At 33.7% G+C, this 19,199-nt stretch overlaps 1 protein-coding gene across 1 annotated transcript in view; it reads left to right on the plus strand.

Annotated features, from left to right (window-relative positions):
- Window positions 1-16,455, plus strand: part of LOC149555806 (pentatricopeptide repeat-containing protein At3g03580-like) — a 48,988-nt gene extending 32,533 nt beyond the window's left edge. Inside the window, exons 2-3 of the mRNA XM_089829959.1 lie at window positions 12,681-15,768; window positions 15,866-16,455. Of these exons, the coding sequence (XP_089686085.1) occupies window positions 12,681-15,053 (2,373 nt within the window). The 3' untranslated portion in view covers window positions 15,054-15,768; window positions 15,866-16,455. The remainder of the gene's footprint in view (window positions 1-12,680; window positions 15,769-15,865) is intronic.
- Window positions 16,456-19,199: the final 2,744 nt, after the last annotated feature.

The raw sequence follows: 19,199 nt of genomic DNA on the forward strand, positions 1-19,199 counted from the left end.
ATAATAAATATGAATAAAAATATAGCATTTGTAACTATATTTTTAAATTTTAATTATTTTATTTAAATTAAACTATTGTTATTATTATTCCATATCTTGCACCAATTTAATTTTATAAAATTTAGTATATCTTCATTGCATTTTTCATATCATCTTTACGATAAAAAGTTTATGATAGAAAAGAAAATCATTTCTATAATAGAAAAGAAAAATCCTTTATTTATATTATATTATAACTATTATAATTATATATATATATATATATATATATATATATATAATTAAATTAACATCATGATTTTGACATGCTTAAACTTAAAAATAATTATATATATATATATATATATATATATATATATATATATATATATATATATATATATATATATATATATATATATATATATATATATATATATATATATATATAAATTAACATCATGATTTTGACATGCTTAAACTTAAAAATAAAATAATAATAATTAATAATAATTTTTTTAACAATATTTATTTCAATATGTTTCTTTATTTTGATTAATATTCTATTTAAATTCTTTTCATTCTAATATTTTTTTAAATCAATTTTTTACTAATTCTATCAATTTTTTGGCCACGAACTTAGTTACTATGGAACCTTGTTTAAATAATTAATATTAGTTATTTGAAAGGTTTAAGTTTTAACGATTCACAATTTGATCTAAACTGTTTAATGAACGATAGATCAATGACTGCGACTATATTTCGGGCCAAATTTTAAAAGATTGAAGTTATATTCTATTTCTACTCGAAATTGGGACACGTGTACTCGAAGACTCTACCTGAAATCCCAACCATTGACTAAAAGATCGATGACTTGAGATGCATTTCGAGCCGATTTGAGGAATGTTTTCTCATGTGCCTAGATTCATCCGAAATGGTGACACGTGTTCAGTTATTGCAAAGTTCAATTAAGTGTTAGGACTTGGTTAATATTAATAATAATTATGTTTATAAACAATTATCACAATTATCAATATACGTTAATAATTTATATATAATTAAACTATATCACATTAAAATTTTGAAACTAAATAATAAATATGAATAAGAATATAACATTTGTAATTATATTTTTAAATTTTAATTATTTTATTTAAATTAAACTATTGTCATAATTATTTCATATCTTGCACCAATTTTATTTTATAAAATTTAATATATCTTCATTGAATTTTTCATATTATCTTTACAATAAAAATTTTATGATAGAAAAGAAAATCCTTTATTTATATTATATTATAACTATTATAATAATAATTATAAATTATACTATATATATAATTTTTTATATAAATAATTAAATTAACATCATGATTTTGACATGCTCATTGCTCAAACTTAAAAATAAAATAATAATAATTAATAATAATTTCTTTAACAATATTTATTTCAATATTTTTCTCTATATTAATTAATATGCTATTTAAATTCTTTTCATGCTAATATTTTTTTTAAAATCAATTATTTACTAATTCTATCAATTTTTTTGCCACAAACTTAGTTACTATGGAACCTTGTTTAAATAATTAATATTAGTTATTGGAAAGGTTTAAGTTTTAATGATTCATGATTTGATCTGGACTGTTCACTGAACAATAGATCAATGACCATGGTTGTATTTTGGGACAAATTTTAAAAGATTGAAGTTAAATCCTATTTCTACCTGAAATCGGGACACGTCTACTCAAAGATTCTACCCGAAATCTCGATTATTGACTAAAAGAAATATCGACAATCCAAGATGAATTTTGTGTCAATTTGGAGAATATTTTCCCATGTGCCTAGATTCATCTAAAATCATGACACGTGTCTGGTCATTGCAAAGCTCAATTAAGTGTCAGGACTCAGTTAATATTAATAATTATTATGTTTAGTCTTTTAAAAAATTATTACTTAATCTTGACTCAGTGATGTTGCGATCGTCAAGTAAAAGGCAGATCAACGCCAATGACAATGACCCAGGATGAATTTTGGGTAAGTTTTGGGTCTGCTATCATTGTTGTCAAGAAACATCCATAATTGTGACACATGTCCTTGACAAGTGTCATGACTCTGGATGACTCTTGACAACAACGATAGCATTCCACAAATTGACCTGAAAATCATATCGATAATTAAGTTCAATTTTTGTTAACTAATTTATTTAAAATGAACAAATTTCAAAATTCAAATGTATATTAATATAATAAATTTTTATTTTATTATTATTATAGTTATGTACATTACTACATTATTGAGTTTTTATGTCACTTACATGTACATTGTACGTACTATTAGTAAAGTACCTAAAATCATTAATTACTTAATATTTTCGATCTAACTATTCACCTTCTATGTTTTTAGAGTATGAAGTTGAAAGTTCTTCAAGTCGAGAGTCTGATATGATAGGATTTTCAAATTTCAACTTTTCAAAGACTGACTGAATTCCAATTTGTGTTCTAAAGATTGAAAGTGTGAAACTTGAGTATCATTGGACAACACCAATTATCGAATCTCGATTCTAGGTATTTAGATTTTTAATTTTTCTTTCATTGCAATTTGCAGCAATAGAAATCTTGATTTTAATTGTTTTAGGTTTACACTTTACAGTTTTTTTAAATAGGGCTTGAAAATGAATTTTGTGTAATAACTAATAGCAGGCATGGGCAAAACAAAGTCAAGAACCTCTAGTATGAGTGCAAGCATAAAGGAAAAGAAAGACATTATAGAACTTGGGCAAGTGCTACAAACCCCAAGTTTCACCGATGAATGTCATGATATTTGTGATCCTATTATCCATGGAGATTTGGAATCATGGAAATTGGACATTCATTGTTTAATAAGTGGAAAGATCCATAGAAGGGGAGAAATTATTACAAATATAACAACAGTATTCATGCATATACAAATAAACTAGCTACTTTGGTTACTGGATTAGCAAACCTCATTGTACCCGAAGTATTCCCTTGCCCTAAAATTGTAATGCTATGTGCTCAGAATTATGATGAAAATAGAAAGGCAATTGTAAACCAAAACACACAGGAGGAAATTTTATCTATAATTGAGAGTGAATTTTTCACTCTATTAGACCTAGGGCTAGGGTTTAAACCAAAAATCTTTACAAGCACATTGACTTGGATAAACTAGCACATGCTTATGAGAAACTGGAAAGAATTTTTCAAGATTCATATATTAAGGGTTTAATAAACTCAAAGTCATCTACTAGTATTACACTGGGCATGGACCATAAGCCTCCTTATTAGTATGATATTTTTGTGCCATGGGTTCAAAATACTATTTCTTTGTTATCATTTTGTCTAGGATTGGATAATAACAAGGAAGTGGGTCCAGTACTCTTGAAATGATTTATAATATCCATTGTTGAGGTTAGTCAGTTGAGAAGGTAGATGTAAGATATAATTTTGTTCAACACAATGTTGAATCTATGCAATAACAATTGCTAATGATTAAATAAAGTACAACTAGACAAGAAATACAAAGACATTTAGGTTCACAAGTTACTTGTGCTACCTTCTTTTAGAAAAGAACAAAAAGTTTGATATTGAGGTCTATAAGTTTGATGAGAAAACTTAGAAGAAATTAGAGACTCCAAGTCCAGTATATGAATGAACACATAAGATGAGGATGACTGCTAATAATAATAACTACAACCATTTTGTAGACTTCTTTTTGGCACCTATCTACCAAAAAATCACAGGCCCTTCGATGCCTAGATTGCCTGTGTCTTGTAAAGATTGCATTCAACTAAGAAGTTGAATTCAATTGGCTGATTGGTTCTTCATAGAAGAGTACACTATCTTAAGCTTTTACGAATCAACAATTAAACTCTGCAAACTTCCAATGCATATTACAAATTTATTTTTTGCACTAGAATATGTATGGTAGATGGAGAGCGTAGATGAACTTTTCACTAGACAACAAAAGAAAATGATATTTCCTTCTTTTCCTTTCACAATTGGTGGCCTCACATTTGAGAGAAAGGCTTTCAAAGTGACAAATGAATTGGTAACTTTTTTTGGCTTTGATTTTGTCAGTCATTGGAATTATGATCCACTGAATATAATAAAAACAAGACTTATTGCCAATGGAAACTCTATGAGCAAATATCAACATCAAGAGATGCCATTGATAAAAAAGTTAGAAAACAAGGATTCATGGGATGAGGTTAAGAAAGAGATGGAGAAACATGCAACAGAGAATAATATTTCAATGTAAGAATTGTCATCTCAAATTACGACATTGTACATATCAGAGTCACACAAATCAAAGCCTTTGACATACTTAAATTTCTACAAGAAAGCATCTCAACCTTCTAAGAGGTCTATGCTGAAAGCAATTAAAGAGGCATGCATATTTGAATTGTGATGTCAAACCAAGATGACTAATTTTTGAAAAATGAGGCAAAATTTGGGTGAACCAAAGACATCAACAAGTTGAGGAAATTGAGGAGGATGAACTTTTCAGCGATTATCGGAATAAAGAGCATCCAACTATACTATACGATTTTGGCAGTTGCACACATATTGTTAATCTTCAAATGAGTGATTCAATTAAACAAACATATAGTAAAGGGGCAACTATGACACAAAAAATGGGTTATGTAGGTATAGGGCCCATTGGTGCAAGTGGTGAAGGGATTTGGAATCCAGTTCCAATACCAGACCCACCCAAAAGAGGAAGTAAACCAATCATTGGCCTCTTCGATGAGATTGAAGATGATTCTGAATGTCATCCCATTGATCCCAACACATTATTTGTTAAATCTTCAAATCCAATTGTAGTTGATCCCACTGGCACTAGCATGGTGAACCTTGTGCAAAAAAGAAAAAAGTTATGACAATTACACTACAAGCAATGTTAGTGGTTACTTCACCAATGCATGCACTAGTAGCACTAGCTTCTGTACAAAATTCTGAAAATAGTCCTAAAACGCCAGGATTTGGAATGGGTCATCTTCAAGATGTTGGCAATCCTCAAAATACAATTGTAGGTAGAGTAAGTTTAACTAGATTTGGAGGAGCATACAACAATACAACTAATAATTCACCTTTTAAACATTCAATTGTGTCAGCAAACCTAGATTTTAGTTTGAACGAGTTTGCATCAAAGTTTGATCAGACAAGTGAAATAAATAGGCAAATTATGAAGACTTTGAAAAGTGATGTAATTATTTAATGTCAGGGATCTACTAATAGAATATTTCCAACATATGATTCAAACAATAAAATGATGAACTTCATGGTTGTTATGCCCCTAGCTACAGATAATAATCCACTAGAAAATGTAATAAATCGTAATGATGTACAAGTTACCAGTCTTCAAATGGATTTGTCAAAAGTGAAAAAATTGACAAAATTAGTATATCAAAAGAGAGAAACAAAACGATCTACTCTACACTCCTAAAAGTGGAGAGGAAAAAAAAAAGACTTACAAAGCAAATAGAAAAGTTACAGGTAGACCTTGATACTGTGAAGGCCAAGAAGAAAGCAATAGGAAATAGGTTTAAAGAATTGCAAAACAGGATAAAGAATTCTTCTCTTACAGAGACAATTTTCCAACAAGAAAAGATGAATGAACAAGTGCAAAATTTGACTAAAGAATTGGATGAGTGCCAAAAAAGAATTTAGCATGAAAAATCCTCTACTACACAGTTGTTCAAGTCTGTAGAGAGTAGCGTACAGGTCAACAATAAATTAAAAATTGGCCTGGACTCGACTGTCAAGGAAAATAATAATTTGAAGATTGAATTGGAGAATGAAAAGAAAAAAGAGGAGTCTAAGGCAAGGATAATTGATAATTTGTTGAAGGAATTGGGGAATGAGAAGAAAAAAGAGGAGTCTAGTGCAAACACAATCCACAATTTGAAGAAGCAATTGGAGAATATGAAGAAAAAAGAGGAGTCAATTGCAAAAACAATTCTTGATTTGAAGAAGGAATTGGAGAATGCGAAGAAAACGGAGTCTAGTGCTACTGCAAACTGTAACACAATCCACCATAAGAAGAAGGAATTGAAGAATGCAAAGAAAAAAGAGGAGTCAGCTACAAAGAAAATCTTGGATTTAAAGAAGGAATTAGAGAATGCAAAGAAAGAGGAATCTACTCAAACATTCCATGATTTGAAGAGGGAACTTGAGGATGAGATGAAAATAGAGGTAACTATTGCAAAGACAATCCAAGATTCGAAGAAGAAATTGGAGGATGAGAGGAAGAGAGCAACTAATTGGCAATGGCAACTAGAGAAAATACAAAAATAGAGTGAAATAGAGATGTTTGAAATGAAGAAAAAGATGGAGAATATAATTGCACAAAATAGAACGACATCTTTCAAAGATCATCATGTCAAGGATACTATAATAAACACGGTTAAGTTTATCAAACAAAAAAATTGGGACAAAATAATGAAGAACAATGATAGTTTGTTTGAATGGCTTAATTTAAATAACAATCTCAGAATTGTCTTTGAAAATATTAAAAAAAGATGTTGAGGATAAAAGATGAATCTTCACCAATTCTTTAAAAAATCTTGATAAACAAATTTTGAATAAAGTACAAAGATCTAGTGACAAGGATTTGGCAAACCATGGAATAAACAACTGCCAGGATGCCTCTGTAATGACCTTTGCTGTTTGTCACAATTGTGAACAAGTAATGGAAATAGATGAAGCTCTCAAATCTGCTTCTAAAGACTTGATGAAGATGAATCATAGCATACTGAACTTGCTAAATGTTGGCTTACCAAATCCAGCTTACTCAGATGGCAAATTCATTGAAAAAGAAGATTACTTGAAAAAGTTGCAGAACACCATGAATTCTATTTTAGGCAACTTGCTTGAGGAAACCACTCTAGAAAGAATTGCAAGTTGCAACAAACTACTACCAACAATGAATGCAGTTGTAGATAAATTCCTCGATTCATATAAAATTGTCTCTGTGAAGTATTCATTATTGACAAGGTTACAACTATTTAGCTACAACCTCAAACAATTGGAGCTTCCAAATGATGTAGAATGGAGCGCCCTAAAGAACTTCATTAGAGTTGGGTCATCTTCTCAAACTATTACTATTGCTATTAGTGGCAGTCATAGCTGATAGCACTAAGAAGTAACAACTTAGTAAGTGATAGTACTATAATCATTTTGTTACTTTTTGCTTTTTAATTTCAAAATTTGGATTTAATTTCAATTTTGTTTAATGTTAATTGTTACAGGAATCAATAGACAACATATCAAGATAGTTGGACAACTAGGCATTGGCATACTATTACTACATTGAGAAGATGGAAAAAATTTCCTTACTCCTACTTGAAAAAATTGTACAATTGGCAATGTGGCAAATTGACAATGTGATTGTCCACACATAATGTATTATGTAGTAATAATATGATTATATATACAATTACAAATTGACCTATAGCTATTGTTGCTCCCTTGTATCCGCAAAAGGGAATTCAGGGTTATTTCAATTTGACATTGAGTCATTTGCAAAGGGTTGTAATTGTTTGTAATTGTTAAATGTATTATGTTATAGGCTCGTTTATAATTATAAATTATAATACAATTTTTTAAAAATAGAGCTTATTTTATTGAATGCATTATGTTACAATTTCTTAAGGAAAGTAGAATCAATGAAAATCTCAATATGTAAGTTTGTAAAATCAACATATTTTTAAAAAAAAGCATTTATAAAAGGGCAATGAATGAAGGCTATAAATTAGCTTCTACAAACATAATTAATTAGTAGATAGAGTCTTAGATCAGAGCTACTAGCCTACTACTTGACTCACTTAGAAGTTAAAACTTGAAGTTGAGAAGCTGCTTTAGTTGCCACTCCACTTGGATCAACTCAACATCACTATCATTAGAATCCTCCTCATTTATTTCATATAACATTTCATTGTTTGTTATGTTTTCTTCAAGTTCACTATCAGTGTCAGTATGCATGCCAAAGTCAACATCATCTTCATTGCTTTCAATATTAGGACATGAACCACCGCCACTACCACTGCCACTTGGGTTTGAAATGTTGGCCATCCCTCTTCTTTGACATTGGTTTCTCCAAATGCTGAGAGTCATGTCATAAGAGAAACTATCTACCTCATACCTAGAATTATAGAACCTTAGACAATTATCCAAAATTTTGTTTAATTTATTTCTAACCTTTGACTTTAGGAAGCCCAAATTACTGAAAACTCTCTCATCCTCCACTAAATCCAATATCATTGTCAAACATAAATCAATAAGCTTGAAATATTCTGATATTGACTCTCTTAATTGATTGCTTTCACCAAGGTTATTCCAAAGCTTTGTTCCTGCTCCCTCTTCATTTGGATTCTCCATAAGAACATATTGGTCCCTCATTATGTTTGCAAAAGAATATGATTGATCTCTCAGTCGAGATTCATCTAAAATTTTATTTATAGTTACTTTATTGATTACTTTAGGTTTGCAAAAATGTTGAATCAAAATCATCATCCTTATTTGAAAATCAGTCGGACAGTTTAAAGACAAATATTGAGGAAAAACAATTGACATTGCTTCGAGCAGTTCCTCTGGAGGAAATTTGAATCTAATTTTTGATGAAAGATTGTAACAAACTCACTTAACAGAGTCAAGCACAGAGTCTTTGATCTTCTTGAAGTCTTCACTTGTAACACGTGAAAGTACCTTCTCTGGTGCTGATTCTACTTTGCTTCCTACTTTGTTGGGGTTGGAGTCAAGGTTGATGCAGGCAAAGTACTTCATTGGCATGTCAACTCCACATACCCTAGCAAATACGTCATTGTGTGCGCCAGTATGTAAAAACTTCCTAGGATTATTCAAATTTTTGATTTCTATCCACTTTGCAAACTTTGATTCATCTAATGGTAGTAATTGATACAGATTATCCAAGCTATTACTGTTGGAAATATTCAAGATATGACAGGTTACTTAGAGGGGAGGGGTGAATTAGTAACCTTAAAATTTTTATTAATTTACCACACATCCATCTATGCTACTGCATGAATTAGTTTTGAAACATAAAACATTCATTACAAAAAAAAACACAATATTTTGGTGACCCAGAAACCTTCCAAATAGAAAGTAAAACTGGGGTGGGGATGATACCCACAAAACTTCAATACTGCAGTATAAAGTTGGCTTGTTAAGGCTTACATTGACCACTTTCGGTGATCTGCCCTGTTAGGAGCACAAGGGATTGCTAGGTCCACCTTGTTAGAGGATTTACAAACATACAATGAAGTATGTACTCGGTTAGGAGATTTATATAAAGACTATTAAGTCTACCTTGTTAGAGGATTTAGAAAATTGATTCACCTGTTAAGATGAAGTAGTGGATCTACTTACAACTGATTGTTGATAAGATCCTTTATGCACTGATCACCTTATGTGATGAATATAACTTTTCTGCCTCTGTATTGACCTTGCTGTATTCCTTGAACTACTGTTGAAAATCCTTCACAGATACTTTTCAAAATTACTTCACATTACTTCACTATTCCTTTCATATGTGATATCTTACAATACATCTTACATATATACCTTTCAAATTTACAAAATTGCAAGGTCATCCAAAATACAAGTGAACAAATACATTACAAAGTCGGCCCAACAATAAATAACTCGGGTTCACTGAACTGACTCGGTGACCTTCTGATACACGACATCCATTGCATTACTCGGCATCATCATGCACTCGGTAGAAGTGAAAGCTTGATCCATACTAATTGTAATACTTTAACCAACATTGCTTTCTTAATGAAATCTTCAATGGAATCTTTTACTACAAAATGCTTCTCCCGTAATTGCTGGTGTAACTCGTATGTTTTGGCATTCCTGATATGCAAATAGTTGTCCTTTGTTTTCCAAGTTAGCATGGATTTTTCAACTCCATCTATAGTTTCTTTTTTGTAAACTTTACCGACATGCTTTTCTATGGTATCAAGTTTAAGTTGCAACCTCTTCTCCTTCTTTGTTATCTCTGTGCAAATCCTACATCTGCATTCTACAGGAGGCTCACCATCAACTGGATTGGCCACTGGTTCAATGAATCAGTACTTTTCCACCCATTCTAATTGAAAATTCCTTTTGGATAGATCCCAACGAGATTGATCTTTCTTTGGTTCCAATTTTATTTTCCCCTTTTGTGCATGAATATGATTTATGAAATCACTTTTGGTTTTCTCACTCAGTTGGTTTGGAACTGACTCCAACTCTATAATATCAGTTTGTGACTCCCTACTGAGGGGAAGTGCCTCCAAATCATGTTCAAGTTCATCCTCGACTGAGATATCAGGTTCACCAACTTGAACTTCTTCAATACGATCTGAGTCTCCAACTTGTGATGAATCTCCTTTTTCAATAAGTATTGGAGATCTAACTTGTGAATCTTGTAGGTTGCCAACATTTCCACCACAAAAATATGTCGATATGGTTTTGCGTTTTGGTAATGGTGGCCTCTCTTGGCTTTTAGGGATCTTACCGGAACCCCTGTTACCCCTCTTGTTTGACATTGCAAACCAATAAATGGTGCAAAAAATAAATCAATTTAGTTGTTGAACAAAAGACTCAAACAGTGACGAGTCAAAGATTGTAAACAGTGATAGTAGACTACTTAGACTACATATAATAACAATAATATGATTCATTTTCAAAAAAAGGGTACTACTGCTACGATACTATAGTCTACGGTACTACCCAATATAATTTGCAAACCTATAGGCTATCTTAGCATGTGAGATGTCCAGTCACTAGTGAACACTAGATAGTAAAACTAAAACAATAACCAGTACTACTATACCTGTACCACTGTTGACATAAAAAATAAATTAAAAATCACTTGCCTTTTACAAAAACCATGGTCCACGAGTCAATGGGCAATGCACTCAACACTCTGAAACTTCAACAACAATAAGAAATGCCAATCTCTAGACTAGAAAAGAGCGAATTGTGTAGAATAATAATATCTTGTAGTCCAATCTAGGTTGGTGAATTACACGAGATTAACAAATAGGAATGTCATATGTAGGAGAAATACACCTTCCTATGCAAGCCTACAATAGGAAACAGTTGGCTAAATGTGGCTGATGGTCGACACACGTCGAAAAAATGGTAGGCAACGCCCAACCCAAGGGAAAATTATTTGGTTGTAGTAATGGCGAAAGAACGTGGGCTAATAAGAAACAACATGCAAAGGATGGTAGAATGTTTAAAATAAATATATCCAAAATGTATATTGCATTGGCGATTGGATTGATATTTTTGACCAATCATGTGATAACAAATAGGCGACTACCACTGGTGTTGAACCCAAATTTGATAAATATCTGGCAACACGATTGACCTATGTTGCATGCACTATTCGCCAAATGATGATCGACCCATGAGATGGGATCGCCAAATGGTGAAGATTTATCACTAAAGTAATCTCTGACGAAGACTTCCCGGAAGGTCACACATCACAATACTACTCCAACTCATCCCCATTCATTCGAATGCCCCTTAAGCTCATCAATTGATAAGAACAAGTTATATTGTGATAATGCTATCATGATTAAACTATGTGATTTTTGAGTCAAACTCATTGACCCATGTTTCATAAGTAGTAGAACCCATCTATAATGGAACACTTAGCACTCATTAGATCTAGTTGATAATAAGAGGTCACCCACTCCACTGCCACTCCAAATTTTACCCATTACTGTGCAAGGCACTTGATTTCTCTCTGATTCTCACCAATTTGTTTTGGGAGTTGGCTAATCTCCAGACAAAATGCAGCAAAGACAAAAAAGAAAGTACAAAATGATTCGTTTTTAGATTTATAAGAGAATTTTTTTTTAAAAATTGTTGCTTTCGATCACAAAATATACAAATCATATTGAAAATTTCAAAAAAAAAATCATTGTATTTTCATTTTTCAAAAATTTAGTAAATGATGCAATTTATAGAGAGGACAGAGATCGCCCTGTCCTTTGTTTTGATGATCCCCTCAAAAAATCGAGCCACTAATATCAAATTAACGCGCAAGTTTCCCTGGCTATGGCAGAATGGAAAATTCACTGCCATCAACGAATGTTTTTCTAACATGCATTGTTAGTTTGAAATTCCCGGTTGATTCTTCATCATTCAATGTCAATCATTACTAGTCTCAATCTCAAACTCAGAGAGCTCTGTCATGCGGGTCGGTTGAAAGAAGCCCTACATCTTCTGATTACTACCCACAACTCTGCGACTCACTCCTCCACTTATCTTCATCTATTGCAGGCTTGCATTGACAAGAAAGCTCTCGCAGAGGGTAAGCGAATCCACTTACTCATCAATGTCAGGGAACCTACATTTGCTACGAACCCATTTTTACAGAACACGCTTATCAACATGTATGATAAGTGCGGAAGTGTGGTGGATGCTCGAGAAGTTTTCGATAACATGACGCAACCAGATGTGTTCTCATGGAATGTCATAATTGCAGCTTACAGAAGGCATGGTTTTCCTAAAAAAGCTTTGAAACTGTTTCATCAAATGCAACGAACTGCTGTAGTGCCTGATAACTTTACCTTCTCTACTATTCTTCCTGTTTGCGCCAATGTGGCATCCCTAAGACATGGTTTTCAGATCCATGGAAGGATACTGAAATGTGGCTTTGAGTTTAATATAATTGTGATGAATGCCCTGATAGATATGTATGTTAAATGTGGAAGAATGCATGATGCAGTTGAACTGTTTGACAAAATGTCTCAACGAGATGTGTTCTCTTGGACTGCAATCATAGCTGGATATACGCAGATTAACCTAGCTGAAATTGCCTTTGAGGTTTTTAAACAGATGCAGTTGTCCGGTGTGAAACCAAACTCACCGACCTTTGCGAGCATCCTTCCATCGTGTGCTAAACTTACAGCTTTAGAACAGGGTTTGGAGATTCATCAGAAAGTGATGGAGAACGGATCTTTTTCAGATGTAGTTGCCACTGCACTGATAGACATGTATGCAAAATGTGGAAGTATACTCAAAGCAAGAATCTTGTTTGACAAAATGCCTCGACGAGACGTAGTCTCTTGGACTGCAATCATTTCTGGCTATGCACAATATGGATTTGTTGATAAAGCCTTGGGTTTTTTTAAGCAAATGCAATTGGCTGGTGTAAAGCCCAATTCAGCAACCTTTGCCAGCATACTCCCAGCTTGTGCCCAAACAGGATATTTAGAGCAGGGCATGAAAATCCATAAGAAACTATTTGTAGTTGGACTTTTGTCAGATGTCGTAGTTGCGAATGCCCTCATAGACATGTACTCAAAATGTGGAATTGTACAGAATGCCCGTAAATTGTTTGAGGAAATGGATAATACAGATGTAGTTTCATGGACATCAATCATTGCTGGTTATGCACAAAACGGGCTTGATGAAGAAGCCTTGAAATTATTTAAGCAAATGCAATCGATAGGAGTAAAGCCTATATCAGCAACTTTTGCAAGCATACTCTCAGCATTCGCCAAAATGAGATTTCTGGATCAGGGTATGGAAATCCATCAAAAAATAATTGAAAGCGGATTTTCATTGGCTACTGTAGTAATGACTGCCTTGGTAGACATGTATGCAAAATGTGGAAGCATAGAAAAGGCATGTGAATTGTTTGGACGAATGCATCATCCAAATGTGACTTCATGGAATGCAATGATTACAGGATATGTAGAAAACGGTGCTCTTGATGAAGCTTCTAGAATTTTCAAAGAAATGCCCCAGCGAGATGTGGCGTCATGGAATGCAATAATTACAGGATATGCGCAAAATAGGCTTGCTGATAAAGCCTTGGAGATCTTTAAGCAAATGCAACTGGAAGGCATTAAGCCAAACTCGGGGACCATTACCAGCATCCTCACAGCTTGTGGCAGAATTGGAGCCTTGGAACAGTCCCTGGAGATCCATCAAACGTTAATCCAAAGTGGATTGTTGTCTGATGTTGTGATTACGACTGCCCTGATAGATGTGTATGCAAAATGTGGAAGCATACAAAAGGCGCGTGAATTATTTGACAACATACATCATCCTGATATGGCTTCATGGACTGCAATGATGAAAGGATATGCACGGAATGGTGTTCTTGACGAGGCTTTAATGCTTTTCAATGATATGCCTCAACGAGATGTGGTATCATGGAATGCAATCATTGCTGGATATTTGCAAAATGGATTTTTTTATGAAGCCGTGGAGATTTTTAGGCATATGCAATTGGCAGATGTAAAACCGGACTCATCAACTTTTGCCAGAATCCTCCCAGCTTGTTCAAAACTTGGTGCCTTGGAGCATGGTATGGAAATCCATCAAAAAATAATTGAGACTGGACAACTGCCTGATGTCTTTGGAACTGCCCTGATAAAGATGTATGCAAAATGTGGTATAATACAGAAGGCGCGTAGGTTGTTTGATAAAATTGGTCATCCTGGTGTATTCTCGTGGAATGCAATTATTGCAGGATATGCAATGCATGGCTATAGTGAGGATGCCATTGAACATTTTGAACTAATGAAGCACACTGGAATTAATCCCAACCATTTAAGCTTTGTTTTTGTTTTGTTTGCATGCAGCCATGCAGGTCTAGTGGATGATGGCTGTAAATACTTTAATCACATGACTGAATCTTATTGCATCATGCCTAGAATGTATCATTATGTATGTACAGTTGACCTCCTTTCCCGTGCTGGATATCTTGAGGAAGCCCTGAACTTTATCTTCAAAATGCCAATTATACCGGATATGGTTGTCTGGATGTGTTTGCTTGGCGGCTGTAGATTGTATAAGGATATAGGGACGGGAGAATTTGTAGCAAAACTCCTCCTTGAGTTGGATACTGAAAATGCCGCTCCTTATGTTCTTCTGTCAAACATCTATGCAGAAGCAGGCAGGTGGGGCGATGCTCAAAAGGTAAGAAAATCGATGAAAGACAAAGGAATAAGAAAAAGACCTGGATTTAGTTGGATTGAAGTCCATAAAAGGTTACAAGGCTTCTCTGTAGAAGGCAGATAAATCCTACAAGCACTGGAAATCTATCAATGGTGGGAAATTTTTATTGGAATGTAAAGGCGGCAGGGAGCTTGGACATATTAGAAAATTAGAAACGAAGAAACATGATGTGCAATCTTGACATGGGGTTGTTCAGGATGATTTGATGGTAAAAAAGGAAAATAATTCTGAATATTTTGAGAAGCTAGACAGGAATGAGTGACAAACCGTGTTGAAACATACAGAAGTTCCCCATTAAATTATCAAGAGGAACAGAAGTTCAAAGGAATAACCGCTTCAAGCTTGGGGTGACAATACTGGTAATAGTTTTATTAAAAGATGGGCGCTAGAGAGTTTTGGCAAGAAGAAGACAAAAAGGTTCTCCATCAGGAAGTCAGTTGTGATTGTTAAGATAAAACAAGACTGGTAATTATGTTGTGCATTTCTGGATTTAATAGTGTCAATTTTATTTGCATCAATGTTTTGTATCATACTCAATTATCCATCATCACGATGAAAGAGAGCTGCATGATTAAAGTGTGGGTTGCCAGGGAATAGGTGGATGGAGGGATTTGACCAGGCAGATGTCTGTAATAATCTCTAAAATTGTTTGTGATAGGAAAGTGAGGATCAGGTCCAAAGAAGTCTGCAAGTAATAGCTGGAACTTTGAACCTTCAGCTGCCATTATCTCTAGTACAACACATGGCCTAGGGATGTGGGATTCTTCAGGTATGCTAGGTAAATTGGACTCTCGCCCTCAATATTTTGAAAGGCTGAACATGTTTTCTTGCACTTTTGTATTCTTCTAATTTTCAAACCTTTCATTTTTTTCAAGGAGAGAGCAAGTTTTCCTGTTCTCAAGACACGAGTTCATAAAACATTGCCTAAGGGCAGGGTAAAGTACTACTTTTTGATGGCAAGGGCGAGAGCACATTCAAAGAAATTAAGAGTAGATTCAAATGGAGCTATACGAGAATAGAGTTTGGTCTTGAGGAAACCATCTGGAGAATAGAACTTTGGCTCCTCTTCACTTTTAATTAGGCTTCCTCCTCAACATGGGGTTAGAATTGTTGATAACATATAGGGTTGGCCTGTTTTAATCCCGTTGATAATATGACCTCTACTATTTTTGCGGCTGCTGGATCTCCTTCTCCTCCACACTCTGAGGATGATGGGACAAGGACTTCTGAATTGAATATATGATGTGAATTCATTAATGAATTAAAGGGCGACTCTTAAATCTTGTTGAGCTTTGTAGTTTTGAGCTAGGTGCATCTTGTAGCATCGAGCAACTTCCATTGTATTGTTCATTATTTGTTGGATATGACTACTCTTTTAAGCTGGTAGAATGGTCCTTGGGGTAGATTGCATATCTCACGGCTTAATATTTTTCCTATTGCAATATAAAAGAAATTGGTGGACAAAGATCTTGGGAGAACGATACTGCAGGGCAGGTTCCATGTTGATAATATGTAATGAATGGCATTGATCAGAATCAATTTCTCATCTGCCACCACACAGAAGTTGGCAATTGCTTCTAGTATGTTAATCGTCTCTCCTGGAAACAACTGTTAAGGAAAATCAGAACCTTCGAGTATGTGATTACCTCAAAATTGCTACCAAATTACTCACCAGTATTGTTGCAAGAGATGCAAGCTGTTTTCATCATTTTAAACACGGGCTATATTTTTGTAGAGATGATTGTATACGCTAAATAAAGCAAACAAATAAACACAAGCTTGAACTATGAAAAGGCGAATGCTCTCAAACTTCCAGTCGCAAAATGAAATGAGGTGTTATATTCCGTTTCTAAAAATATATTGCTTCCAAAAGTTTTGAGAAGTAAATCATGCATCATTGTTTACACATACTGATGGGATATTTGTTATGTTTTGGAGGAACGATGAGATTTGAAACGTTATTCGTGATGCATGCATGCCTCTGGACTGAAAACCTCAGGTAAGAGACGAATGATATATGTGAAAGTAGAGGATTGCTTGAAGAAACTGGACAGAGGCTCAGCCAGCATGAAATATGAGACAGGTGTTTACAATAAAGCCAATGCTTCTATACAATGACTAGAGCATCTGTTGATTGTTGCTTATGCTTATATTTGTAATTCTGTTTGCTCTTTACACGTAGATTAATTCTATTATCTTGTCCCTGCGTTGCGTTAGTCATTTGAACCCGTATTGTTATTAAAACTACAATTTTATGTTTGTCCAGGTTTGTTTAATTTGTGGCTGTGGAAAATGACGTTTTCGACTAAGGTCCAAGGCCTCTCAAAGATATGTTTCAATAAAATGTGATCTCTTGGTGACTGCAATCATTACTGGATACATAAAATAAGCTTTGAAGGGTTTTAAGAAAATGCCAAATACTATTGGCTGGTATGAAGCCAATCTCACCAACCTTTGCCAGCACCCTCTCACTGGGATTTGTTCAGAGATTGTAGTTGTGAATTCCCGAAAACCTATGAATGCAAAAGGCCTACAATTGTTTGAAAAAATGCCAAACCAAAATCTGGTTTCATCAAATGTCATAATTTTTTGATGTGCACACAAGGCTTACAAATCGTTTGAAAAATCGCCATAACGAAACGTGGTTTCATGGAATGCCATAAATGTCGGATATGCATTCAATGAGCTTCTTGACAAAGCCTTGAACAGTTTTAAACAGGTGCAAGTGAAACTGTAAAATTACATGTACCAACCTTAGTCAGCATTCTCCCAGCGTTTGCCAAATTGGGAACTCAGAAGCAGGGTATGGCAATCGATAAGAAAATACTCAAAAAGAGCAGGCTTCGGATACATTGCGAATTCCATGATAGACAAGGATGCAAATGTGTAATAATTCAAAAGGGTGTGTGAATTGTTTGACAAAATGTTTTCATGAGATGTTGAATGAAATGTGACGATTACGAGGTATGCAAAACATGGTGTTCTTGATGAAACTTTGAGGATTTTCAAACACGTGTTTAACCGAGTTTCGGTTTCATGGCCTGCAATTTTTTCTGCAATATACACAACTTTGGCTTGTGGATAAAGCGGTGGAGTTTCGTTTCAAGCAAATGCTATTGGTTAAGTGTAAAGCAGATTCCTTAACCTATGCACACCATTTGCCTCATCCCTCTTACCTCCTCCTTTGTAACCCTTTTCTTGTGTTTCCACTCGTTCTTGACATCTGAGGAGTATATAGCTGTCTAGTATTTCCATAGCGCACAATGTAAGACACGCTAGGCTATATCATGGAATGTTGTGTGGAACTCGGTAACATGGATTGTAAAACTCCGATGCCCGTAAAAAGGAATTGAAATTTGTTAATAGATCTGAAGAGGAATGGAGCGAAGTAACTAAAATTATTTCAAACATAGGTAAGATAGCTAAGAACTTGCATAACTAGATTGAATGATTTCTTTACAGGTTATAAATTAAGACGAGTTAGCAAGGATTAAATTTTATACATTTTAAACAACTAATTGCTACCTATCAAGACTACTATATTCATGCTTTTCCAAAAAGTATAAGCACAATCATGTTGTACCAAACGAAAGTGTACATGTCACTTTCACCTCGATGCCCCTATGAGCATATATATAATTCTTCAAGTTGAGTTGGCTATTATTGTGCACTCACTAATCATAAGTACGAATATTGTAATTTGATAGAAATTATTCTCCACCTTAAACTAACTTTGACCCATTTCTTAGGTATTTCTCTTTATTTAACATGATGATGCAATTTGATCTAGTTCAAGAAAAAAAGGGTCCTTGTGAAAATTATGGATAGACTTTATTAAAAAAGGATTTGGATGAAGATAAATTTAAGAGTTCATTAGGTATAAGTCTTTGAATTGAAGTAAAGGTCTCAAATCTAAAGAGAATTGGTTATAGTTCATAAATAATTTCTATTTTACAATTTTTTAAAATTCAAATAAATAATAACTCATTTTAAAAGAAATTTATGATCGGATTGGATAGAGATTTTATCCATTATTTTTATATTAAAGTTCTCTAAATGTTGTCTTGTATAACTTGTTTGATGTCCTCCTATGTTCTATGCTTGTACTAACCTTGAATAAGTTTCCACGTTCATTATTTTCTATCACCAATACATGATTTTATGATGGCCCATTAATATTCATGCGTGATCCTCATACCCTACACACAA

Source organism: Cupressus sempervirens, chromosome 5 (genome assembly GCF_028749045.1).
Source record: "Cupressus sempervirens isolate cs-2001-9-10 chromosome 5, ASM2874904v1, whole genome shotgun sequence".
In the NCBI taxonomy this organism is placed as follows: Eukaryota; Viridiplantae; Streptophyta; class Pinopsida; order Cupressales; family Cupressaceae; genus Cupressus; species Cupressus sempervirens.